The following is a 25663-nucleotide window of genomic DNA, read 5'->3' as shown; positions in this document are numbered from 1 at the left end:
TCATATATCTTTTCGTATTCAACTTTTTATTGTATCTAATTTAAAATTGGAAAAGTAATATACAATTAAATAAAGTAAAAATAAAAAATTGAATTTTAAATAAAAATGTAAAAATAAGGAATCAAGTTGTTAAAAGTATCATGTTAAGACGTTCTTTTAATCATGCATTTTGCCGTGAAGGAAAAAATTTCGTTTCTGAAAAATAATTTATTGGAATTGTAGGTCCAATATACAGTATGTTTGTAAACAAATACATCAATTCATTTGGCACTTATAAAACAGTGGCAAGTTATCCCTTAAAATGAGTCAAAATTGATCGTTCTGAAAGATGCCTCCCTCTAATTTTGTCGTAACAAAATGTAACTCCATTTGAGGCATAACACAAAATAAAGATAAATCCTGCAAAACGGGACAATGCAAGGCGAGTCAGTCTTTTCAAGCATAAACCAGCAGCAGCACCGGTGGCGGTTATTGCGTTCACGTCACCATGGTGACAAACGTGGCGGCTGGGCCACGTGACTCTGGAACAACGTGGTGCCGTCCAACAAGGTGAGCGGGATGTCTCTGATGACGGAGGGCAGGTCTTCGTGCTGAATCGGGTAAATGACCGCAGATAGGCCTGGACGCTTGGAAGAAAACCTGCAAAGTAAAACGATAGAATATTAACCCCGAATGAATTGCGAAAAGAAAATCGCAAAGCTCTGCGCTTTTGTGCCGACCTGTCCAGGAGAGTTTTCTGCAGATTCTGGCAAGACACCAAGGTGCCGCCGGTGAACATGTGGCACATGACCACGCCGCCGCAGCGCTCCACAAAGGACACGGCGGCGACCGCCTCAAAGGAGCCGTTGCGCGAGATGAGGCAGAAGCGTTGCAGGCGCGAGCAGCAGGAGAGGGCGTCGAAGAAGGTGAAGTTGGCGTTCAAGTAGGGCTGCTCTAACCTGAACACACACACACACACAACAAATACAATGAGCCAAAAATGGTACTTTTGAAGCAGAGCGAAAGGAGCTAGCTTCCGGGGCCGTCCACCTGAGTTCTCGTAGCTGCGAGCAGTTTCGAAGCGCCTCCAGCAGGGAAGCGTTGTAGTTCATGATTTTCAGCGTGCCGATGTTGGCAAGCGACAACACCTGCAGGTCCTTGCACTGCGTGACGAGGTGGGCCAGCCCCGTGCCTTGAAGGACGCCGGGCAGGCCGGCCAGCGTCAGGCGGCGCAAGTGGCAAAACCCACCCAGAGCGGCCAGGTGGGCATCGCCCACCCCCCGGGCCCAAGCGCACATGCCGCGGGGCTCCACGCTCGCCCGGCTGCACGGCTCCAGGCGGGGCAGAGCTGAGACGAAACCCGGCCCGATGAGCTCTAAGGTCTCCATGGAGAGGCATTCGGTGGCCAGCTGGCTGATTCCTGAGGTGGTCTCCCCTGGAAGTGAAAGAATTATTCAAGTCAAGTCTAGTTATACTGTGTTTTATAAATACTGTATGTAGCACAGAGCCATTTTCCTTATTTAAAAAAAAAACATATCTTCTTATTTTCTTGTAGCTAGAATGGATTGATGGCATTTCCATTCTTTCCAATAGCAAAAGTTAATTTTAGATACAAATGATTTGACTTGCGGGCACGTATCAAACTATGTTTATCTTGATCTTAAGTGCCACGTCTACAAAAAAGTGACTTCAGTCAATGTCGGCGTATAAATGAAGCACGTTACCACACCAAGCTTGGGTTCCTGTTTGCGAGCCGGCTTTGTAGTTCTGGACGCCCACTCGAGGGAGTTTCTTCAAGCCGTGTAGAAGTAATAGAGACGAGTTGTGCGCGGCGCTGTGATGCGCCTGGACGCCGTCCGAAAGGGCGCAGGCCGGTAGGGTGAGCGAGCGAAGGTGGCGGAGTTGAGCCAGGCTGGCGCATAAATGCGGGCCGGCCGGCAGCGGGGCGTCGGCGTGCTGGTGATGGTAGTGCGTGTGCATCAGGTTCAAGTGGCGCAGGTTGACGCAGCGAGACGCCAGTCGGCTCATGTTGGCGGGGAGCAGTTGGTCCTCGGCACCGCGGCACTCGGCGTACGGCACGTGGTTGATGCCGCTCAAGTTGAGGCTCAGCAGCCGCGAGGCGTCTCGCACTTCGCCTTCCAATAAAGACTGGAACACCTTGCGAGTAGGCAGGTTGATAAGTCAACGTTGACTACGTAACACTTTTTAATAAATATATTTTTTTTATCTAACCTGCGGCCACAGAGCAGGACAGCGGCTAAAGCTCAGGTGCCTGGGGCTGTTGCCCTCCAGGGCCCGCTTCAGCGACGAGGAGTCCAGCCAAGAGCGGGGCAACTGAAGCGCCTCCAGGTCGCCGCGGAGGCCCAAGCTCTGGGCCAGCGAGGGGGCGGCGGGCCAGGGCGTCGGGTTGGGCCCGGGAACGGACACCAGGAAAACGCGGAGGCGCTCGGGAACGTGCACGCTGAACACAGCCAGGTAGAGCAGAAGCAACGTCTGGTTCACCTGCGGACAGACGGTGGAGGAACTCTATTGTGATCGTTTAGAAGAACTGTGCTCTGTTCTCATCTTTATTGAGCGGACAAAAAAAATCAAAGTCAAGTGAAAATACTGGGGGTATTGAAAGGAACCTCTCCGGGAGCCAGTCGGGCGCTGAACTCCTCCAGCTGCTCGTAGTGCGGCACGCTGCTCTGCCCCACCATCAGATGGCAGCTGACGCCAAAGCCCTCCCTGGTCACGTCCGAGATGTCGAACTGCAGCATCAGCCTGATGGCCCGCAAAAGCAACAATGACAAGAGTAAGTCACGTGGAAAAAAGATATTTTACTGCTACGCGGTCCTTACTTGCGTAGCTGAGTGCAGCACGGCACTACGCCGTAGCTGGGCGTCAGCAACGTCTGCCGCAGCTCCGCCAGACGGCTGAGTCGGTCCACCGCCTCTCCGGCCAGTTTGCCGGCGTGGAAGCCCGGCTGCACGTCGAAGGCCAGAGAGCTCAGCAGAGGCAGCGAGGCCACGAGGCGGGAGAGGCGCGGCGCCGTCATCCGACACCCGCTCACGTCCAGACGCGTCACTGCCTTGCAGCGTCCCACCGAATCCATGACGCCGCTGCTCAGCCAGTAAACGCCATTGAGGCTCAGGGACTGCACCTGACTGGACAGCAGCCGCAGCGTGTGGCGGGCCATCTTGTCGTCCATCTGTGCAAAGAGGGCTGAGAAATGTTAGGAAAAACACAGACAGACCCCAGAAAATGCTATTGTTCCCATTTTAGATATGTTGCCAACCAAAACAGCAGCCCCCCCCCCCCCTATTTGCACGTGCATACCATGTACTCCTCAGACAAGCATACGTGCGCCAGCAGACTCTTGTCGCGGCAGAGCGTTTGCAGCCGTTGACAGACGGGCACCACGTTGGTGAGCAGGTCGAACACGGGCACGTGGCGCAGGATGCACAGAAGGATCTCATCAGACAGATCGGACATGCCTACCGCTGCCGACGCCATCCTCCTCGCCTGTAGCCATACGTTTATTATTGTGACTCCAGATGATCAACATTTGTGGGTTGACTTTGATGAAATTGGAGGCAGTCCATGAGACATGACATTTTCTTTGAATGACATCTGAAACATGTTTACCAGAAATTAAATGTGAATGCAATTTCAATCAGACTTATGTATCGTGAGGTTTAACTGATATCATCTGAAATAAATTGACAGAAATAAATGTTATTATTCTTATTGACGTCCAACGTTTAGGGGATACAATCGCAGAAGCTCGGAGGTCACCAAAAGTCAAAAAGATTGAAATTGTGGAAAGAAAAGAGCAACTTTCTTGAGACATAACGTTGGTACGTTACATCGCTATGGTAGCTTGAGGTTAAAAATTACCTGGCGATATTTTTAGCCCACATGCTAACGCGGTGCTAAATTGCAAATGTTCCCACCTGGTGAACGTGTCGTTCCTTTGACGTCTGAAATGTTAGCAGGGCCGCTCACCACCATGGACGCTACTATTTCAAATGTCAGGTGTTCGTCCGCCGACGAGACATGTTTGCTTGCTTTTGGGTGTCGATTCTCCTTCTATCCGCCCTCTCCTTTTTGGCACGGACCCCTGCAAGATGGCGGAAGAATTTACGCGTTGCACTCACCGCAGGTCAAAGCAGTCGATTTCCGATGATCGATAGACACAAGCAAGATGATGGACGAGAGTCTGTTTCCATACGCAGAATGGGAATCGAGTCGAGTTTACGGTCAGAATCCGCTTCAAAACTTCCAATTCATTGTTTAATTGGTTAATATACCGAAGGGTGGTTGAAATAAATGTCTTTATTAAAGTAAACACTTAAAACGATAGCGTTCAACTTAGCCCGCCATTTTAAATCGAACGTTCAATTAAGCTAGTGTCATTTAATTAGGAGTTTACGGTCAAAATTCGCTTTAAAACTTCCAATTTATTGTTTGGTTAAGATACCGAAACATCTTTATTAAAGTAAACACTGTAAACGATAGCGTTCAACTTAGGCCGCCATTTTAAATCGAACTTTCAATTAAACTCGTGTCATTTAATTATTGACGCTGTTTTTCATTTGTGACAATGTATGTAAGAGTTCATATATCTACTGTTCTACTTGATAAACAGAATGAGTTCATCGTGTGGTTAACTGCCTAGAAACCAGTTCGTTAGTTTTGGGTTGAATTGATGATGATTGTTGAATGATTTTACAACAGATATTTGAGCTAACCCATTTCCTGGTGTTAACATTAAACAATTCTCTTAATCGTGCTGTTAACATTTTGGATATCATCAGACCAAGATGACACTGAACTATTTCACAATATGTTGCCATCCCAAGGCATCCAACAGGTAGGTTGTTATCAGACAAAAAATGAGGCATAAGCTGAAGGGACTGGTCAGTTGTATGTACAGAAAAAAAATATGGCATGACAAAGTGATTTGATGCTTTCTTTCCAAGTAGAATTTATTTTTATGATGTGCCACGACTGCAACAATAATTATCCTTAAAATCTTCACTACTTATACAGTTGTTAGTTTGTTTCTTAAAAATGTTTTTTTTTTTACAGCTTTTTACATTCATTGAAAAGTCCATGTGTATCCAAAATCATACTTATTCACGCAGTCTTGCAAGTTGATTGGTTGCTGGTAATATTGCGTGAACTTGGGTCTAACGGTTCCAGTTTTCAAAATTTCGTGTGAAATTGTCCCAGCAGTTGTTGGGTTTTCTTAGTTTGGCGACACGGTGCGGCTCCTCAAACAGCCGCAAGTGAGGTACTTCATAGCCGTCATGCTGACATGCATGAGCGAGCCCAGGTTGAAGAGCATGTGGTAGAAGGCGTGGACCGACAGGCCGCCCGTCTCGTCGGCGTACTTTAGGGCCACGATGGGCGTGTACAAGGGGTTGGTCAGGTTACGGAATCGCGGGCTGCTGGCTTCGATCACTTTCTTGGTGCACTGTGAAAACGCCAGAGATACCAGAGGTTTATTGAGACTTATAATCCGGTGCGCCTTATTATCCCAAAAATATGCCACTTCCCAGAGAACGGAAAAACGTGGTATGAAGAACAAAGATAAGAGTGACTCACTCTCGCTATGTCATCCGGCGTTTGTCCGAGCGTCTCAAAGATGTCCACGGAAGACGGCAGGTAAACGTTCTTGAAGTAGTGGACCGTGTCCGGGTCGGTTCCCGGGTACTCCTTCTGCCGCACGTCCTGAATCATCTTGGCCTCGAATTCCGTGTGAACCGGGCCGGGCTCAATCATCGACAACCTGGGTATGAACGCACCAATCAGGGATTGTGTTCTCAAACTGAGCTCCAGGGGTCCATGAGTACCATGAGGGGGTCTTCAAACTAATATACTGTAAGTTGTTTATCTGTTTTTAAAAAAATGCTTGGGGACCAACATGCCCTTAAAGTGGACAATGCGAGTGCAACGAATCAAACCGAATCGAATCCTTCTCAAGCTGAGCCAACCTTGTATCATATCGAATGGAATCGTAATTCGGCATTGTAAAAATGTGTCACCATAAGGTTTGAGGTGTCCCGACGTTTAAAGTGATGCTCACGTGACGTTGAACTTGAGCAGCTGCACGGCCAGACTCTCGCAGAAGCCCTCCATGGCAAACTTAGAAGCCGCGTAGACGTCGTTGAAGACCACCCCTGCTCATGACAAGCAAACGAAAACAATGTTCACTCTAATTGGTCCAAACTTTTGGATTAACTCTAAATTTGTGTTCATCTATTTATGCCAGCAATCCATTTAGGAGCTGCTCACTTCCCACCTTGAAGTCCCATGACGCTGCTGACCACGATGATGTGTCCCCCTTTGCGTCGCTTCATGTCAGGCATCACCTCCTTGATCATTCGGATCACACCGAAGAAGTTGGTTTCAAACACCTTCTTCATCTCCTCGATAGGAATGCTCTCCAGGGGCCCTACAAGGCCAATTCCCGCGTTGTTGACTAAGTTGGGGAAAACACAACTTCTGGTCAACTTCATCTTTTTGGATTGGGATGTTCAGTGAGTCTGCAAATTTGAGTCAATCTCACAATTCCTCAGAGGCCGTAGTTCTGAGTCTACTCATTTTACTCAAGCGTCTCATTTATCTGAATTTTCAGCGTTCCATCGGGTTTTCAGGCACTTGTCTCAATTGAGTCTTCCTGACCAGCTCGGGTCAGTGAATCATCAGAGTCACTCGATTCAATGGAATCTTTTGAGTTCCCTGTGTAGATTCTGCTCACTTGATTCAGCAGTTTCTGAATCTCTTGTGTTTCTGCCAAGGCTGCGAGATCCACTCACGCAACCAACTCACTTAGGATATCAACGTGGCGATCCTTGATGCCGTTGATGCATTGTTTGACCGAGTCGTCGCTACACACGTCCAGCACGGCCAGAGAGAGCGTTTTCCCGTACGCGTCGCCGGCAGCTTCCACCAGCTTGTCCTTGCGTTTCAGGTCTCGCATTGTAGCGATGACTGTGGACGAAGGAACTCCATTTTGTTATATTCCTCAAAATTCTAAACATTCAGACCACCACCAACCATAATGTTTGAAAATTTCCTGAGACTTAATTGGCGCGACAATCTGAGGAAGATAAATATATTTGAACACTTAAAAAAAAAAAAAGCCACTTGGTTGGACACTGTTAGCAACAGCGCTAATGGGTTGGTTCAGAGCTGGCAAATACACAATTCAACTTCTTCACTTTAGTCAAATAAAATAAAAAAATATATATATCATCGTACTTTCCAAAAACAGTAGAAAGTGTTTTTGAAAATCAAGATGTGTTGACTTTTTACTCTCCCTTTAGCAAAGATGCTATGGCTAACGTGCGCTACAAATATTGTAGATCGCTAACGTGATGTCAACACACTTTGCAATCCCTTTAAACACTATTGTTAGGAGCAATAAAGGCTTTGGGATTATTTCTATTTTTGTTATTTCCAATGGAAACAAAGCCGAGGCTACAAATAGCACAGATTACGACGAGGCTGTAAAAAGAGCATCGTCACGTGCGACGCAACGCCGTGTCAAACTGAGTTCACTGGCTCATGTGATTGTCTGTGGTTTTTGGGATTCCTCGTTTGTGTACGTTCCTGACACAAAATTTGTTTGGTGATGGAAATATTGTACCTGAATAAAAACAACCTTTCTTAGCTACACCACATAACCAGGATGCATTAGTTGTAGGTATTTCTTGTTTTATTTTATTGTAGCTAATTCAATTCTGATGTATCACTTATTTTTCGTAAATGTGGGGAAAAAAAAGCCATAAATCAAAACGTATTTTGCATAAAAGTCTGTTACTGTTCTTTCCCGTTGCAGCAAAGCGGCAAGGCTTGACCTACCGTGGTAGCGCTGATGTTGGTCCTTGGCCAGCATGACGGCCATCCTCAGGCCGATGCCTGACGAGCAGCCGGTGATCAGCACCACTTTCTGCCTGCCGCTCGCCATCTCCGTCCACTGCAGGCTGAGGCGGGAGGGATGACGGGATGACGGACGGGATGGCCGCTCAGCCTAAGAGGATCAAAGTCACATGGACAAGACGCAGATTAACCTCTCCTCGTCCTACGGGTATGTTGCCATCAGATTGTTTTTTCTATTTTGAAATGGATCATTTACATACTAAATGTGATCCTCAGTTGAAGTTTCTTTTATTTTGAAATTTTTCTTGTTTTTATATACGACAAATGATATATTTCGCCAATCTTTACATGCGTTGATGGATTTTTTTTTTGTATGAATAAAAAAGAAATAATGTAATAATGGATAAATAATCATGTCAATGGGAATGACAAAGTCCACATATATGTTTTTTTTTTTTTTTTTAAATGACTTTTTCCACAACATGATTTTGAAGATATCCTCAACAGGGTGAACAATTACAAATTGTTAAAAATGAATGGAAAATGTACAGAAGAAAAAGTCACTATCGTAAAAATGTGAAAATCAATGAATGTCACATTTTTACGGCCTTTAGCTCTTGGGGCAGAAGCACATTCTCCATTTTAGCCTGAAATAAAAACACCAACATCTGCATATATGGACGCCGTGTAATCCCAGCTGCCTTTTTTACCCCCATTAAGAAAACGTCTTTGGCTGCTTTATGGACTTTTACAGACCTCTTTGTTCTTTGACTGAATGAAGAGTGCAAGCAAAATCTTTTTACGTTGTGTTTTTATTGTGTGTGCCTGTGGAGTGGCGTGGCAAAGACACACAGGAATCTACAGCAGCATATTTTGATTAGTTGGGCAGCAGCTTTGTCCTGTCCTAGCATGCTCTGTGCGTGCGTGCGTGTGTGTATGTGTGTTTTGTAAAAACTAATCAAAAAAGTGTTCTCTTTTATAATTACGCTTACCTGTCTTGTCATTTGTCGTACTTACTCCTCGAGTCCGTTCAAAATGCTAATTACGAGAGTAATTAAATGTTTCATAAAAAAGGCAAGGGGGGGGGAGTAGGAGGGGAGCGAAAGCGAGGGAAAAGTAGTACAAGGTGGGAGGGAAGAGTGAACTTACGATAATTGGAGAGGGGGGGATTTTTTTTCCCTCCTTGTCGTTTTTCTTTTTTGCGCCATCCAGGAAAAAAGACGCGTGGCGGCTCCGCTGCCTCGGACGTTTATCACTTGAATTGATTAAAGCCTTCATGCTTCGTTAATCAGGAGGAGCAGCAGGAAGGAAAGGAGTCCGAGAAGACGTAGGTAGGATGCGCAGGATGGACGGGTGGACGCTGCTCCTCTTCTTCACCGTCGGGCTTCACAGCTCCATAGCAGGTAGGAAGAAGGCTCGGCTGTTTTTTAGTTGACATTGTTGATACTGTTGGAAGGAAAAGAAGTTGCCTGTCAACGTAAAAGTCAACTTCGGACCGACCCGACCATGAATATGAAACTTCGCTCGGCTAAATATTTGTCTTGTATGCGAAAATTGCGACGAGCAGCAGGTTCGCACGCTCCGAGCAGGCTTTTTGTTTTTTGTTTTTGAAATGGATGGATGGAAGTTGAGATGCTCGGGGCTCTGCAGGTTGCCTTTCATCACCCGTCCACCCAAAGCCCCCTCGGAGAGGTGATGGACATGTTAAACTTTCCTTCACCCCCGCCAGCCTGCTTGTGCACCAACATGTTCATTATAGTGCAAATGTCATCAATTACAATTTGTCACGGAGCAATAAAATCAATTTGCCGCTCGTTGCTCGGTAAAGTCATACACATTCATTTGAGTCAATATATTTTATACTGAAAGATAAAATTCAAGAAAAAAAAAAGTTAAATATGATATAATAAAAGTTACGATCAATATTATTACTCTCATCGTGGGTAGTTGTACACGTACTGCACATTTACTTCTAGATACATGTCGTCTATGTGTTTGGACTTGTTCTTCCATACCTGCTCTTACTCAGCGCCTGGGTGCATTTTCCAACACGTTCCGCAGCTTCAAAATCTACTCAAGTGTGAATGCTGCTTATTTCTCATGCCGACTTGTACTCTTTTTGTTGAACCGTTGCCACCATCATCAAATGTAACTCGCCTGACGGGCCAATGAAAACAATGTCGATTTGTTGCCAGGCAGAGTTCACAGGGCTCACTCCTAACTGCCCCGTGAGCCAATGACAAACTATCTGATGGTTGATTGGTAGAATTAAGATTTGTCCTGTGTGGTTTGTTGCTAGGCAAGGTTGACCGGGCAGAATTCGCAGGGCCTGGATGAGGGCAGGGCATGAACTTTATAGCAACCCTCACACCTGGATGACATATTTGTAAAAACTGGAATTCCACCTGTCAGTCATTCCTGGAAAGATGAACATACTTGTGTACGCGACTTAATGCATTGTAAATCAAGTGTGGCCCGAGGTCGTAGCGTGCCGCTAGCGTGACCGCTAAGAAGTGTTTCCACTATTCTGTTTTCCCAAAACACCTCGGAAATATTTCTTAATCATTTTTATCTGTCATACGAGTGTAAAATAAGAAATGTAAAAATTCCCACGTCATGTGAAGGTGGTTCTTGTCATGATCTGGGCTAAAAAATAAATACATCTTATTTTAATTGATTAGGAAACAATCAAAACATTATTTTCCCTTCTGGGGTTTGCTTTTTCTCCTTATAATCTTGAAAGTTTGTCATGCATCAACTTCCATAAAAATGATAGAACTGTTTTTTCTTCTCAAAGTGCATCAGTCGGGTCACTCGAGGTATCAGAAACGTTTTGGGAGGTACTGGACAGTGCGAGACGGCTCCCCTCTCTTTGTTCACAACGTGACGGCAATAATTGGACTTTGAAGTGCCTTTGACACCCCGGCGATCAACTAAGATTACGTGCAAGGATGCGCAAGCTAACGGGCCGTCCACTTGATCATGTGTGAGTGTGTGCGTGTTGCGGAAGACAGCAGGAAACATTTTTCATTGTCTTTGAGCCAAGAGGATATGAAACACATGCTCACTCTTTCCATCCAACTCTTATCTCGCTTATCGGTCTGACGTTGCCTGCTCAATGTGATTGCAGGTGGACAAAAATATTAGGACACTCCAAAGGCTTACCAATGACTGACAGATTGGGTAACTTTACGCTTGTGTTAACTGCTCCTCAGGCCATGCAGCTGCAACTCCACCACGAGTGCATCTGCGTGTGGCTAAAGGTTAGCTTAGCAAGGCTAACTTCAGCACTTTTATGGAACATGTGCGTTATTCTTCCGTGACCAGATGTCCTCTTTTTTTTCCTTGGCAAGTTTTTTTTTTTCCCCTCAAAATGCGGATTTTTTTGCGTACCTTGATTGGGCGCCGTAGTGGATGTCACTCGGTCACCTTACCTGAGGGGTCGGTCGGTCGCTTGCCACCTTGCGCCTGCCGTTTTCATCCACGTGCGCGTGTTTATTTGAAGATGAAACTGTCCGTGTCTTGCCCGTGCCCAACATTTGCTGTCACGTTTGACTGAAAGACAAAAAAAACAAAACTGAAAAACAAAGGCTGACTTTGCACAAGCTCAGCAGAAAAATAAAGCAGCGTTTAACGTATAAAGATTCTGGAATAACAAAACATAGCAAATGGATTAGCATGTTAGCTAAGTTTTTCTGTCTTTTGAGACAGTGTTGGTTCTGTTTTGTTTCACATGGAAATTAAAAAAAAAAACGCCAGAAACCAAACCACGCCATCCAAAAATTTGGCCAACGGGGGCTCCGAAATATTAAAAAGTAGCTTTGAGGAATTTTGGAATGTTGTGTATATTTTTTGCCTGCATTATGTGACCTATTTGATTTTTATGCAAAATACCAAGAAATAATTTATTTTCTTCCTCGATCCCTTTTTGTGGGAGGCATAGAAGTACAAAATTTGTGAGTTTTTTTTATTTTTACTACCAAACACAACTTTTGTTGTTTTTGTTTCCCCTTGATTATCCCATGACACCCCAAATTTAACACAAGTCTAAGCCAATAAAGCAACAACAAAAGCAAATAAATTGGAAGTCACCACATAAAGGTAAGAATTACAAACACGTGCTCACATCTGGCAGACTTTAACATGACATGGCCGCCGTGTGTGTGTGTGCATAAGAAAGGTTGACATCATGCTCGCAAATCCATGTGAAGTTGAATCACACCAGTCGAGACATGTTCTCCACTTGTTAGCTTTGCTCTCTTTTCGAGACTTTGCTTATGAGGATGTCGCTCATTTTGTCTTTGTCCAACAAATTTCATGCGATTCACAGTTCTTTTGCGTCTCTCCCAAAGAGCAAAGATAATTATAAAATAATAATGATAAAAAATCCGAATTTTTTTCCCCAGTCTTTCATTATTATTTAAAAAAAATAATGATAAAAAAAAACAAGATAATAAATAGAGCGTTTATAGATGATATCAGTAACTGGAAAATGAGGGTGTGCCACCTTTTGCAAACATTGGAGACAATTTCGAGCGTTGGCAAAAGCTAACGTTGGACTGGTCTTTTCCCGTCTTGTCTTTGGCAGCCAGTCCAATCGACGTCCTGAAGGTTCTGGAGCTGTCCGAGGATATGGAGGGCGTGTCCCTGGAGGCCGGGCTATGCGCCAGCAGGACGGGCCACGAAGATCCCGACCTGGCTTTCAAGATCAAGAAGATCCAACTGAGCGCTCCCACCAAGCAGCTTTTTCCCGGTAAGCTCGAGTCCAGCCGAACCTCGTTGACAAATGGGTTTGAAGTTCTTACTCGCTCCTCTGCTCAGATTCACCATTCCCGGAAGATTTCTCACTGATGACCACAGTTCGAGCCGTGAAGGGCTCGCAGGTCTTTCTGCTGTCCCTGTACGACCCTCAGGTCGGTGTCACCAACACGTTAGCATCGATGCTTCAGATACTTGCAGCTGACACAAAGTCGGTTAAGTCTCAAACGCTTTGTATTTTGAAGTTGTTGTCGTAATTGCAGGGTACGCAACAGTTGGGTTTGGAGATCGGACGTTCTCCCGTCTTTCTGTATGAAGACCACGAGGGTCAGCCCACTCCGGATCTCTACCCGACGTTTCGGAGGATCAACCTGGCGGATGGCAAGTGGGTAGTAACAAATGACTCGCCGAAAGTACACGTTTGGCTACTACATCAAACGCAACTTTGCGTCTGCGTTTTTTGGGAAACACCAAATTTACCGTGCGACTGATGAGCATCTCGTACAAAAAAGTAAAATGACAAACATGGTGAAGCAGCATTTAGCTGTTGTGCTGTATGCAAATAGAGATGACCCATTATTTATTCATTTATTTATTTTTATTTAATTTTAGTCTATTTTATTTATTTATTTTATTTTTATTCTTTTATTTATTAATTTTTTTAAATAAATTTTCCCAAATTTTCTGGCACTTTACACTCACGCAGGAATTTTAGGCGTGTATATTTGTGAGCAACCGAGACAATTTGACGCTTCTACTAGGTGGCACCGAGTGGCCTACAGCGTGAAGGGCCAGCAGGTGACGCTCTACCTGGACTGCGTCAAGCTGGAGACTTTGGAGTTGCTGCGCGGACCTCGAGCGCACGTCAGCACCGACGGCGTCACCGTGTTCGGAACGCGACTGCTGGACCAAGACGTCTTTGAGGTTGGCTGCTGAGAATCACTCGACAATAAGAATGGCTGCCCGCCGAGTCACCAATAAACAACAATCATTGGATGTAAACAACTTTTTCACTCGGACAGGGTGACATCCAACAGCTTCTGCTGGTGGACGACCCCGCGGCGGCCGAGACGTACTGCAGGGACTTCATCCCCGACTGTGACGCCACGTTGCCCTACGACAGCATCGTCCTGGACATCGCTGCCGATGAGGTGAGCCCCCCCCCCCCCCCCCCCCACACCTCACTTCAGGCGTCATGTGGCAGGTGCTGAAAGTTGTAAATCCAAAGCATGCCGCCAGCTCTTCACAAATATTGCAGGTATTTATGCTTTGCGGCCCAGAAGGAAATACTTAGTGGAGCAATTATGCCAACTTTTAAAACCAGGTACCTTCTTTTGTTTCGCCCTCATGAAAAAGACAAAGGTTGAATAAAGCCTGTGGGGCCATACTTAAATAGAATGAAGCAATCAAACAGTTTGTACGCCACCATTCAATGCCGCAATTCAATTGATTGTGCTGCTCCTTCTGTTTTGCCCGTTTTGCCCACAGGGTGGCAGTATAAATTCAGTCATACAGATGCAAACAAAGGAGAAAGCCCAATAATATATGGTGACTACCATCTGTTTACAATGTTTATTTTACCAGAAAAGTCCCCCGTTCACTTTTTTTGTTTTGCTTGTGGTCTGAAAAAAAAGCCAACATTTATTTTCAAACCTGTTAGATTGTTTTAGTTCCAAAAACTACAAATGTTTTTTTTTCCCCCCTGCCTACTGCTGCGTGATTTACAATCTGGCTGTGGGCTCAAAAGCGCTGCAGGATGTCTTTTTCTTTATTATTATTATTTTATTTTTTTGGGGTCTTTTTGAGGATTTATTACGGTTACTCCAGAGCTCAGTCCAAATTGAAAGGTAAACAGCAAAGGAGGGCTTTGCTTCCTTTCACTTCTTTGAACCGCATTGGGGGAAAGAAATTAGATGTGGGTGCCTTCCAGATGTATTTTCTTCAAATGATCTTGATTCTAATCTTCATCACACAAAAAAAAAAAAGTACCCGTCGTACAGGTTTCCAAATTCTTGTTGCTCTTGGACTTAACTTGAAATACCAGAACAAAAGTCGGTGTGGTGAAGAACACATTCAGCGGCCAGACCTTGATGGGCCTTGACGTTGATTCTTCAGGTGGACGTGACGCCAAAGAAGCACCACGTAGCGGAGGAGTTGGACGCCTACGACTTCAGCGACATCTACCAGGACGTCTCCGTCTCTACGGTGACGACCGGACCCAACCTCACCGAGTATGAGGTGAGGATGGCGTCCGGTCCTATTTCCTGCTTTTTTACCACTCTCCTCTAATCGCCCGTTGGTCGGACAGATTTTTGAATACGAGGACTACGACAACTCCACGGACGACTACCAGCTGAAAGAGTACGACTACGAAGAAGAGGAAGTGGATGAGCGTTACAGGCCTGCTGAGAGGGAAAGGGGATACCGTGTGGACACGCAGGTAGCAAGCAAAACCTGACACAACACCTATAAGTCTTTTTGTTTTGGGCTACAGCAGAAGCATCTGGCACACGTGTGACAAAATATCAGTATAGTAGCGAAGAGGACTTACTCCATGGCAGATTTGATTTGATTTGTTGCTTGTCTGTGACTGTGCTTGGTATCGGCAGCCTCTACGAGTGCTCGATACCTTTCAATAAAGTCGGTATCGGCAAAATACCCAAACTCTGTATCGGTACTCGCCCAGTTGGACAGATTTTAACGTTCCTGACTGACATTTTGATCCTATTGTTGTCTTCCAGTATGTACCGGAGAAAGGAGAGAAAGGAGAGCCTGCACTTTTGGGAGTGGTAAGAAAGCTGCTTTGATTGTGTTTGGAAACATTCTTTTGTTTTGTCAATTTGGGGATGACTGAAATGGGCACCAAAAAAAATCATGGAGTAAATTGCTGCATTCAGAATTATTCACACATTCTCTACTGTGGAGAAGGATTTCTATCAAATCAATGTCTTTGCTGTCGTATCATTACAACGTGTCGTTTCAACATCAGCTGGAAACTTTGAATCAAATCAATCCTATTGCGATGTCACCCCTAAAAGAAAACTGTATTGCTCTGTACTGTCATTGCCTTTATGTGCCACAAGATGGCGCCAACGGGCTATTTTTGTCTTAATGAAGCCCCCTTTTCGATTCTCATCGTTTCCTTGGCAGCCAGATGAACTAGACTTGTAACCTTTTTTCGTGTCGTTGTGATTTCAGGGCACACAATTTGTAGGTTCGTACGGGCCTCCGGGACCTCAGGTTAGTGCCTTACGGGATATAGAACACATCTTTCACTTTAGTCAAACGGATAAAACCATCCACATAAATATGTTCATTTGTCTGCAGGGACCGGCAGGCCCTCCCGGAATCACGGGGCCAGTGGGACCTCGAGGAGACCCCGGAGAACTGGTCAGAATTGTCCTCTGTTTGTTGGCTGGCGTGCTCTGAGCTGGTCTAATCTATGCGGTCTCCTTAGGGACACCCAGGACTGCCGGGCCAGAACGGAGTTGATGGGATACCGGGACTGCCGGGAAACGTCATGGTCTTGCCGGTAACTTGAAAAGAGAGAGAGAGAATGATGAGAGCGATGTTTCATTGTTCTTTGTGTTTGGTGTCATTGTGCTGAATGGAAACCACGTCAGATTTTAAGTGGATAAAGCTTTGCGGTCGTCCGCACAGCCACTAGGGAGAGTCTTGAGTCTGTAGTAGAGACGATGCTTAAAAAAAAAATCTGTATTAGTCAGTCGAAGGACAGAATCTTGAGTCCCTGTCTTTGTGGTTGCAGTTCCGGGCCGGTGGTGGTCAGAAATCGGCCATCTTTTCTGCACAGGAGGCTCAAGCTCAGGCCATCCTGCAGCAGACCAAGGTCAAGGAACACCTAAAAAAAAAAGAAAATGGCCGCTGCTTCTTTAAATCACACCACACACTTCTTTTTGTAGTTGACAATGAAGGGTCCTCCCGGTCCACTTGGCCTTCGGGGACGACCTGGCCCACTTGTGAGTTTTTATTCACACGCACACACTGTATTAAAATATTTATTTAAAAAAATATTTATCTATTTCTAGGGCATACCAGGTCCATCCGGCCTGAAGGGCAGCAATGGAGAAATGGGACCACCTGTAAGTGTACAATGGTTGTCATGGTAACACACACACACGCCTTTCAACCTAACACGACGGCCCCGCCCTCAGGGTTCACCCGGAGCCCCCGGCATCCCAGGCCAGAACGGACGCCCCGGGAAAAGGGTGCGATTTTCCTCCTCGCAAATTTCTACGCACGTGACGTACCGAGGCTCACGTGTGCTTGGGTGTTTGTCAGGGACGAGGCGGGGCGGACGGCGGGCGAGGCAACATCGGAGAGACGGGTGTCAAGGTGAGCAGCCAAACACCAAATGTTCCAAATGTCATCCTCAAATGGTTTGTCCTCACAGGGGGACAGAGGCTTTGACGGCTTGCCTGGTCTGCCCGGTGACAAGGGACATAAAGTAAGTAGGAATGGAAAAAGAAAATCACTCAATGCAGCCGAACGTTTCAAAAAATTTGCCAGTGCAAGCAAAAATGTCTCTGCTAGCATGAGGCTAGTTTGTCAACCAGTTATAAAAAACTTGATGTTTTCCTCAGGGCGAGAGGGGAAAACCAGGCCCCTCAGGTCCTGTCGGAGAGCCGGGAGAAAAGGTAAAACCTGCGCTATCCGTGCGAGTCACTTTGCATGCCTGTTGGCGGTTGCTTTTGACGCCGCTATGTTGTCACGCAGGGTTCTGAGGGCCCATCCGGACCGAGAGGACAACCGGGCGATGCCGTGAGTGCTCGCGTGCTCACGATAGAGTTCAGGGACTTTGACGACTCAACTGTCTTGACAAGTGTTAAAAATGGAGTTTGTTGCAGGGGTCAAGAGGCATGAACGGCCCTCGAGGTCGCCCGGGACCCCCAGGACAGTCGGTGAGTGTGAACTTTTCCAAAGCGCGCAAACGTACTTTTTTAAAATTCCTCTTCCTCTCACTCGTCTTCTCGCAGGGCATTCCGGGAATCGATGGCGTGCAAGGTTCAAAGGGCAACATTGTGAGTATTTGAAATGATTTCTTTAGCCTGGACTGGAGCCATGATTTCATACGTGTGTGTTTAAGGGGTCCCCGGGGGATATCGGCGCACCAGGACAGCAAGGCAACCCTGGAATTCAGGTAGAAGCAGACTAAAAATAAGAGCAGAATCCCCGTAAAAAATGAACAAAAGCAAATCCCCCACGTCTCCCTCAGGGCTTTCCCGGTCCGCAGGGATTAGTCGGGCTGCCTGGAGAGAAGGTAAAAGCCAGGAAACCATGGGAGGATTTTTAGCTTTACTGATTTGGAAGGATTTCAACTTTTTCTGTTTTGTCTAACAGGGGCCGCAAGGGAAGAAAGGCATGCAGGGTCTACCCGGAAATGACGGCCCTCCCGTAAGCTCGCACCAAGTGACACGCCGGCGTCTCTCATTTTAGCGATATTGGAGTACCTTCTCGCCAACAGGGTCACCCCGGACGCGAAGGCACTCCCGGTGAAAAAGGTTTGCCGGTAAAAAGGAGTACATTTGTTTCATTTGTCGTCATCCGGCCCGGTGAAATGGCGTGCTCCAAACGTGTCGTTTTGGCTCACAGGGTCCCGTGGGAGTGCAGGGGCCCGTCGGCTATCCCGGACAACGAGGAGTCAAGGTTGGAGACATTGCAGCTACTGTGCACTTGTAGCCGGGAAAACAAAATGGCAGACATCACAAATTTGAGCTTGCTTAAGGAAACTGACGTCAGGGGTGAAATTTGTCCAAGACAAGCCAAACATTGATTGATTGATTGATTTATCTGTGTTATTTATTGACATTTATTTATTTTTAATTTATGTTATTTATTTATTTGTGTATTTATTGATATTTTTTAAACTTATTTATTAAATGGCCAAAATGAGCCTCAAATGAGTTCAATAGGGCAAATATTGTACGTCTTCCATCTCGGCTTGTGTGTTGTCCAGGGAGCAGACGGCATTCGAGGACTAAAGGGCAGCAAAGGCGAGAAGGTGATCTCCATCCACGGCACCGTCATTATTTCCTCCACCGACATCGTCTTTGCTAACCTCCTCGGCTCCGACTTAAGGGCGAGGACGGCTTCCCCGGAGCCAAGGGTGAGATGGGCGGCAAGGGTGACAGCGGCGAAAATGGCGCTGCGGGAGGACGGGGGGAAGACGGACCCGAGGGACCCAAAGGGCAAACGGGGGCTTTGGGGGAAAGCGGACCCCTGGGGACCCCTGGAGAAAAGGTATGGAGTGCTGGATTGAAAAGATACAGCTCAACACAAAGACAAGTTTAGTATTCAGATTTTTGAGGAAAAAAAATCTGACATTTTATGTCAAAGCCAATATTGCCCAGCCCCGCGAAAGTCCACTTGCTGTTTTTCAGGGAAAACTAGGAGTTCCCGGTTTGCCAGGATATCCAGGAAGACTTGGGCCAAAGGTCATTTCGTTAATAATCCACATACTGTAGAAAGAGTAAATAGGTGAGATACGTTACCCGGTTGGTCTTTTGTCTCGTCACAGGGCGCTGATGGCTTTCCTGGAGTACTAGGAGCTCCTGGAGAGAAAGGCAAAAAAGTCTGTGTCCAAAAAACAACAACAACTAACAGTTTGGTTTTTACTTGATCCAGAAACATCTCGTTCTGTGTACGCAGGGTCCTCCTGGGCAAGCAGGAAGTGCAGGACAGAGGGGGCCAAATGTAAGTGGGGCAACCACCACCATTGTCACTTTATTAGGTACACCTGGATACAGCAAAAATATTGTGGCGTCACCGTGTTAAAATTAGAGCTTCAAACTCCGGGGTGAAATATTTGCAAAAACTGCCTCTTAAATCAAAGTGGCGTGTCGCTTCAGGGGGCACGGGGAGGCAGAGGGGCCAAAGGACCCACGGGGAAACCTGGAGAAAAGGTCAGCTGACTCGCCTCACTTAAGGGAGCCACACTTTACCCGCCACGTTCTCCTTTTTTTTTTAATTGCTTTTATCAGGGCGTCTCCGGACACGACGGCGCCCCGGGATCGGCCGGCGAGAGGGTGAGAGAGGAGCAGAAATAAATGAATTGCTAAAACACACTCATGGAGACATCTGCATTTTTTTTAAGGGACCGCAAGGACCTCAAGGACGGAGTGGAGAGCCCGGACCTAAAGGAGCATCTGTGAGTTCCCCACTGACAGTTTTGTTTCTGAAAAATGACATCTTTGAATATATGGCAAAGCTCTTCTTTCATCGGATTATTCCAGTTTTGTCTTGTTCTTTTTTTTTCTGCAACTCGATTGACCACGTGTGCAGGGTCCGGCCGGGAAAGACGGCCTTCCGGGACACCCGGGTCAACGGGGAGAAGCGGTAAGGCTCTTCTCCTTAGTGAACTCGGGTGACTACGCTTTTCCTGAGCGTTTTCTTTTGAACTGCAGGGATTCCAAGGCAAGACGGGACCACCGGGACCCTCTGGTGTTGTGGGGCCACAGGTGGGTCCACATCCACAACATGATCTGCTCAAAACTCACCCTGGAATGTTCTTCTTTTGAGCCGCTCCTCCTGGCTTGTGTGTGCGTTACAGGGAAAATCGGGCGAGCCCGGCCCCACGGGGGACCGAGGCCACCCGGGCTCCCCGGGTGTCCCCGGAGAGCACGGTTTACCCGGCTCGGCAGGAAAGGAAGGCGGAAAGGTGGGTTGGGAAACCCACACTCATTCTGTCAATATCAGAAGTTGTGGAGTGGTCTTACCGTCAGCTTGGCTTCTTCTCAGGGGGATCCCGGATTACCCGGAACCATGGGGAAGAGCGGCCCTCCCGGACTGAAAGGGTTCAGGGGTAGCAGAGGCGCTCCTGGTGTTATGGTAAGAACAACAAATTGTACTTACTTGGGTCGTCGACATTATTTCAACAACACTGACCATAAAGCTTGTGTTGTTAGGGACCTCCGGGTCTAAAAGGAAGCGCAGGACCCTCTGGAGCTCCAGGTGCCAATGTGAGTTCGCTCAAAATCAGGCCGGCGGGAAAACATGGCCGTGGCGTGAAAATGAAACTTTCTGTTGGTTTAGGGACCGGCCGCCGAGAGAGGTTCCCCCGGGCCGGCCGGAGCCATCGGAGAGCCGGGACGGGCCGGACCCAGTGGAGGACCGGGACCGATGGGAGAGAAGGGCGAGCCTGTAAAATAGCTCCTTTTCAAAAACACATTTATGGTTGTGCTTAATGAACATATCTCTGGCTGCCTCAGCGCTTACAGTAATAACTTTATGACGTTCTGCTAGAACATTTTATTTTCTGAGGAAAATATTTGATTTTAAGAAAACAGAAGTTGGTTTGAATATCATTATCTTAAGTCCTGTTGTAATGTGTAAGTGTAAGAAAAAATAAGTCTACAAAATTTTGACAACTTTTGCCTATTTGAAAAGGCCCGATATCGTCGGATTAATCACTCGGGTCCCATTGCCTACCCTGTGCATGTTTGTCCTAGGGTGAGAAAGGTCCAATTGGACCAGCGGGTCAGGATGGAGACCAGGGACCAGTGGGCATGCTCGGAGCTACGGGGCCTCCAGGACCCGCAGGAGATGATGGAGACAAGGTCATCAAAACAAAAGAAACACCCGACTCACCTAGCAAACTGACATCCTGTCATCAATAGTTACATTAGAAAAAAATGCAGACTGCATGACACTCTACACATTGTAATAACGTGTGTGTGCGTGCAGGGAGAACAAGGAGGGCCAGGCCAGAAAGGAAGTAAAGGCGATAAAGGCGAAGCTGTGAGTTTGAAACTTGACCCTTGAAAAGCATAACACCTCTTACTGATCATGTCTTGGTTCTCCCGCAGGGACCCTCAGGACCCACTGGTACTCAGGGGCCACTCGGACAATCGGGACTTCCTGTGAGTAGGCTCGTTTAAATGTCCACTGATAAAAAAAAAAGAATAAATAAATCAAATAAAATCAAAATTAATAAATACATATTTTTTTAAATTAAAAAACTATTGGATGACTTCCTGTGTATTCCAGGGTCAAGACGGCGAGGTCGGGCCCCGGGGCCAGCAGGGAATGTACGGACCCAAGGGAGACGAGGGACTTCGTGGTTTCAAGGGTTTGAGAGGACCAATAGGATTACAGGTGCGACTTGCGCAGCCAATTAGGACGGGGCGCCGTAGCGGCCAAGACTCTTGACGTGCGTTTCGTTTGGTCCAGGGCATGCCGGGCCTCCCCGGTGAAAAGGGCGAGAGCGGCCACGTCGGGCTGATGGTGAGCTGCCACATTCTTCTCTCTACGTCAAAAACACGTGACTAACCCAGGTCTGCTTTTCAGGGTCCCCCTGGGCAACAAGGGCCTACGGGTCCTCAGGGATCAATCGGAGGACTGGTACAAAACACATGAATTTGAATACATTTGAACTCATTGGGTCCTGATGAGCTTTTATGTTTTACTCAGGGGCCCACGGGTCGCCAGGGTACTGTTGGACAACCCGGTGGGGTCGGAGAAAAGGTAAACATCGGGGCGGGACGGAAACTATCACTTGACTGTCTACAAATTTCCCTCACCCGTCTCTCACATAGGGGGAGGAGGGCGAATCCGGTGATCCCGGCCCAGTGGGTTTTGCGGGAAAAATTGTGAGTTTGCATCCATGATTTTTATTCCGTACTCTGTTGGACGTGAGTTTTTTATTTATGTCCGTCTTCTTTGTTACCTTAGGGTGACACCGGTGACCAAGGGGAGAAAGGAGATACCGGCGCATCAGGGGCAGCTGGACCTCCAGGTTCTCGAGGCGCCCCTGGGGAGGACGGAGCCAAGGGCAATGCGGTGAGTAGCCACCCAATCAATCCATTCCGGAAATACAGTCACCATCAAAACATTGGACCGCTCTGCTCTCAGGGTCCTATTGGGCTCACCGGGGACCTTGGGCAACAAGGGGAGGCTGGACCCAATGTGAGTGTCCATTCTCTTCTCCACTAGTGAACATGAACCTCACAATCACACGGATCATTTTAATTTGTGTTCTGTCAGGGCATTGACGGCCTTGTTGGTTCTAAAGGAGACACTGGAGAGCCTGGAAAATCTGTGAGTGCAAATCATCAATGTTAAATTGATATAAAAACAAAATGGTTGATAGTATAACCCGCTTGTTCTTTTTTTTTTTTTTTTTTTTTACCTACAGGGACCACCAGGGGCAGCAGGAGAACCTGGACCACCGGGCCCTCCTGGGCGAAGGGTGGGTTTTTTTTTTTTAGAACCCAAATCTGTGTTGATCCGAAAATAAAAGGACACAATGTCCCCCCCCCCCCCTTTAGGGCCACTTGGGTAAAGCTGGGAAAGATGGGCGAGAAGGCCTGAAAGGAGCCAAGGTAAGCGCCACAAAGCAATCACCATTTGGGGAAAGTTCCAGTCTTCTCATAGTGTCACCGCTGTGTTTGTGTCAGGGCGCTCCTGGATCAGAGGGCCCTTTTGGAAAACGCGGGCCGGTGGGTCGTCAAGGACAATCCGGAAAGCCCGGTCCGACGGGTCTCAGAGGGATTCCTGGTCCAGCTGTAAGTCAGCTGATCGAGAAATATTTGTACAATTGTCAAACAATTTTCTTTTTTTTTGTCAGGGTGAACAAGGCCTAAGTGGACCAACAGGCCAGACGGGACCACCTGGTCCTATGGTAAAATGATTTACACTACGATGCCATCACAATGCCATCATTCCGTTTACGGATCTTGGCTGGCGCAATATTTTTCAGGGTCCGCCGGGATTAGCCGGTCTAAAGGGAGAACACGGGAAACTTGGAGACAAGGTGGGTTCGGGATTAACCGCATCCACAAACAGTCGACTCGACTTTTGCCACACGTGCAGGGTCACGGCGGCCTGATCGGTTTAATCGGACCCCCCGGGGACATGGGAGAGAAGGGCGACCGAGGGCTTCCGGGGAACCAGGGACTACCGGGTCCAAAAGGAGATGAGGTATTGAAAAAGGTTTTAGTCTCGACTTAGTATCGCTCTGAGCTTGGTATGTTCTGATTCTGTGTTTATTGCCAGGGTCCTGTTGGCCCAGCAGGTCCTCACGGGCCCCCAGGCCCGACAGGTCTATCTGTGAGTACCATTCTTGGGTTCAATTACGTATCGCGAGGTCAAGTTGTGGGGACAATTGTCTTGTATCTCTTTTCAGGGTTCCATCGGTATAAAAGGTTCCAAAGGAAATCCGGTAAGTGTGTTCACCAAGTGTCTCAAATATCTTCACTAATGGTTGTGTGAATTTAGGGTCTAATTGGACCCAGAGGAGACACTGGACCCGCAGGACCTCCAGGTCCCCCAGTGAGTACAGTTAGGGGAAGGAAATCAATTGGCTCAATAAACACTTTGAGAATTGAAAGTGGACCCTCTCTTAGGGACACCGGGCGCTCGCACCACCTCCGGATGACGGGCGCCAAAGGAGGACCCACGTCCTGGACGCTGCAGTTCTGGAAGGGGAGGACGAGATGCTGGATGGCGGCGAGGAGGACGCCGAGTGGATTCAGGGGGATCAGGCCCAGTCGGACGCGTGGACAGACAAAAGCAACGAGGGCCAAGGCATGGAGGAGGTGTTTGCCTCGCTGTCCTCCATGAAAGTGGAGGTGGAGGGTCTGCGCACCCCTCAGGGGACCTACCAAAGCCCCGCCCGCTCCTGCAAGGAGCTCTGGCTGCTCAGTCCAGAACTCCCCAACGGTACCGCCGCATATCATCTAAGATCGCAACACAGACTGAAATATTTATTGATCAGAACCATGTCTGTGTTTGTTTTGTTGTGCCACCAGGCGAGTACTGGATCGACCCCAATCAGGGCTGCCACCGAGACTCCTTCAAGGTGTTTTGCAACTTCACCGCCCAGGGCGAGACGTGTCTTCACCCCGACAAGAAGTTTCAGTCGGTATGTTTGCCCAAAAGCATCTTTTAAAAAAAAAAGTCTTCTCATGTCTGAGGCGCTAATTGGACTTGAAACATTAGGTGAAGCTGGCCGCCTGGAAAGGGGAGAAGCCCGGCACCTGGTTCAGTAAATTCCGGAAAGGAAAAGAGGTACAGATTGACTTGAACGTTCCATTGGGTGAGTACGAGAGTTACATGAAAACATGCTCCTCCCTTTTTGCTTCCCCCCCATCAAGTTTTCGTACTCCGGCATGGATGGCCTTCCGGTGCACGTGGTTCAGATGAACTTCCTCAAGCTGCTAAGTGTGACGGCCAGGCAAACGTTCACCTACCACTGCCTCAACTCTGCCGCTTGGCTGGACGGCCAAGGCGGCGGGCACCAGCTGGCGCTGCGCTTCCGCGCCAGCGACGGCGAGGAGCTGACGCACCAGAACACGCAATTCATCAGCGCCCTCTACGACGGCTGTCAGGTGAGCGGAAACAACGGCCAATTGTCTCACTTGAACAGTTGATCCCATTGTTGCATGTTTTTTTTTGTTTTTTTCCTGTCCCAGACACGCTCGGGACAGGAAAGGACAGTGTTGGAAATGGACTTCCCGGAGTCCTCCGCTTTGCCCGTCATCGACGTGGCTGTGAGCGACTTTGGCAACGCAGGCCAGAAGTTCGGCTTCCAGGTCGGGCCCGTCTGCTTCGGCGGTTAAATGGCCGAACCCTAAAAAGAGAAAAAGGGACTCTTTTAAAATGCAGGGAAAAGAAAAACAAACTACTTCTAAGACTCGTCATATTTATACCTTTTTGCTTCACGATTATGCGGCGCGGTGGACTTGTGGTTCACGCGCTGCTTCTGTGAACGGTCGCCACCACACCAAAAATGCAAAAACTCTTGAAGTGTTGCAAATTCACCGAGCAAAAAAACCTCATTGCTGTTGTTTATTAACTTTTGCCACATTGTTATGATTTTGTGTTGTTGTTGTGATGTCATCACGGTGCTATCGTCTAAAAGGGAAACTTGGGAAGTGCATTTTTTTTATATATATATATATTGAGAAGTTTTACATTTGTACTGGGAAGTGACTTAATAATAAAAAAGAAGTACATGATGTACATGTAAATATTAAATATCCTTCATTTGTCGGCAATCGCAAAAAATAGGACTGCTGTGGAAATTATTTTTGCTATA

At 47.2% G+C, this 25663-nt stretch overlaps 3 protein-coding genes across 7 annotated transcripts; 1 reads left to right on the top strand and 2 right to left on the bottom strand.

The window, feature by feature from the left end:
- Positions 1–178: 178 nt before the first annotated feature.
- Positions 179–4161, bottom strand: fbxl18 (F-box and leucine-rich repeat protein 18). 3 transcript variants are annotated; one of them, XM_085911219.1, is made up of 9 exons: positions 3859–4161; positions 3298–3483; positions 2820–3169; positions 2607–2742; positions 2212–2481; positions 1704–2136; positions 1030–1414; positions 720–938; positions 179–639 (listed from the first exon to the last, which is right to left on the bottom strand). In XM_085911219.1, exons 2-9 carry the CDS (start codon positions 3472–3474, stop codon positions 483–485), a joined length of 2127 nt encoding a protein of 708 aa, XP_085767345.1. In that variant the 5' UTR covers positions 3475–3483; positions 3859–4161; the 3' UTR covers positions 179–482. The 3 variants fall into 3 exon arrangements, with proteins under 3 accessions (XP_085767345.1, XP_085767344.1, XP_085767343.1); XM_085911218.1 differs by having other exon boundaries at positions 3298–3591; positions 3915–4161; XM_085911217.1 differs by having other exon boundaries at positions 3915–4156.
- On the top strand, positions 4139–25583 carry LOC147057465 (uncharacterized). Of its 3 annotated transcripts, none has more exons than XM_085911214.1 (68): positions 4139–4220; positions 7811–8059; positions 9144–9254; positions 12440–12604; positions 12673–12764; positions 12873–12994; positions 13371–13533; positions 13632–13760; positions 14725–14847; positions 14918–15049; positions 15351–15398; positions 15808–15849; positions 15937–15999; positions 16067–16141; positions 16376–16456; positions 16530–16586; positions 16656–16709; positions 16782–16835; positions 16909–16962; positions 17021–17074; positions 17211–17264; positions 17344–17388; positions 17475–17528; positions 17604–17648; positions 17714–17767; positions 17843–17887; positions 17968–18021; positions 18092–18136; positions 18220–18273; positions 18584–18628; positions 18706–18867; positions 19008–19061; positions 19145–19198; positions 19276–19320; positions 19476–19529; positions 19608–19652; positions 19721–19774; positions 19909–19962; positions 20031–20084; positions 20177–20284; positions 20365–20454; positions 20532–20585; positions 20659–20766; positions 21075–21182; positions 21310–21363; positions 21432–21485; positions 21613–21720; positions 21796–21849; positions 21913–21966; positions 22036–22089; positions 22161–22214; positions 22297–22404; positions 22477–22530; positions 22609–22662; positions 22760–22813; positions 22893–22946; positions 23022–23129; positions 23192–23245; positions 23324–23377; positions 23437–23544; positions 23620–23673; positions 23750–23785; positions 23842–23895; positions 23970–24285; positions 24375–24487; positions 24565–24633; positions 24720–24953; positions 25038–25583. In XM_085911214.1, the coding sequence occupies exons 2-68, from the start codon at positions 7978–7980 to the stop codon at positions 25182–25184; spliced, it is 5343 nt and encodes a 1780-aa protein (XP_085767340.1). In that variant the 5' UTR covers positions 4139–4220; positions 7811–7977; the 3' UTR covers positions 25185–25583. The 3 variants fall into 3 exon arrangements, with proteins under 3 accessions (XP_085767340.1, XP_085767342.1, XP_085767341.1); XM_085911215.1 differs by lacking the exon at positions 4139–4220 and adding an exon at positions 4543–4834; XM_085911216.1 differs by lacking the exon at positions 9144–9254.
- Positions 5026–8127, bottom strand: LOC147057466 (retinol dehydrogenase 8-like). The gene is made up of 6 exons (XM_085911222.1): positions 7834–8127; positions 6799–6960; positions 6269–6448; positions 6053–6146; positions 5572–5755; positions 5026–5440 (listed from the first exon to the last, which is right to left on the bottom strand). The coding sequence occupies exons 1-6, from the start codon at positions 7937–7939 to the stop codon at positions 5213–5215; spliced, it is 954 nt and encodes a 317-aa protein (XP_085767348.1). The 5' UTR covers positions 7940–8127; the 3' UTR covers positions 5026–5212.
- Positions 25584–25663: the final 80 nt, after the last annotated feature.

Source organism: Syngnathus leptorhynchus, chromosome 5 (assembly GCF_054491065.1).
Source record: "Syngnathus leptorhynchus isolate UIUO chromosome 5, UIUO_Slep, whole genome shotgun sequence".
In the NCBI taxonomy this organism is placed as follows: domain Eukaryota; kingdom Metazoa; phylum Chordata; class Actinopteri; order Syngnathiformes; family Syngnathidae; genus Syngnathus; species Syngnathus leptorhynchus.
This window is presented reverse-complemented; position numbering and strand designations above follow the sequence as displayed.

Coding starts and splice junctions, on each gene's coding strand:
- fbxl18 (XM_085911219.1), bottom strand. CDS start 3,474: ATGGCGTCGGCAGCGGTAGGCATGTCCGATCTGTCTGATGAGATCCTT. Junction 3,170..3,297: donor GCTTGTCTGAGGAGTACATG/GTATGCACGTGC, acceptor CTCTTTGCACAG/ATGGACGACAAGATGGCCCG. Junction 640..719: donor CAGAAAACTCTCCTGGACAG/GTCGGCACAAAA, acceptor TTTACTTTGCAG/GTTTTCTTCCAAGCGTCCAG.
- LOC147057466 (XM_085911222.1), bottom strand. CDS start 7,939: ATGGCGAGCGGCAGGCAGAAAGTGGTGCTGATCACCGGCTGCTCGTCA. Junction 6,147..6,268: donor CAGCGTCATGGGACTTCAAG/GTGGGAAGTGAG, acceptor TGTCATGAGCAG/GGGTGGTCTTCAACGACGTC. Junction 5,441..5,571: donor CGCCGGATGACATAGCGAGA/GTGAGTCACTCT, acceptor GCGTTTTCACAG/TGCACCAAGAAAGTGATCGA.
- LOC147057465 (XM_085911214.1), top strand. CDS start 7,978: ATGACGGACGGGATGGCCGCTCAGCCTAAGAGGATCAAAGTCACATGG. Junction 16,142..16,375: donor GAAACGTCATGGTCTTGCCG/GTAACTTGAAAA, acceptor TTGTGGTTGCAG/TTCCGGGCCGGTGGTGGTCA. Junction 19,653..19,720: donor CGGGATCGGCCGGCGAGAGG/GTGAGAGAGGAG, acceptor ATTTTTTTTAAG/GGACCGCAAGGACCTCAAGG.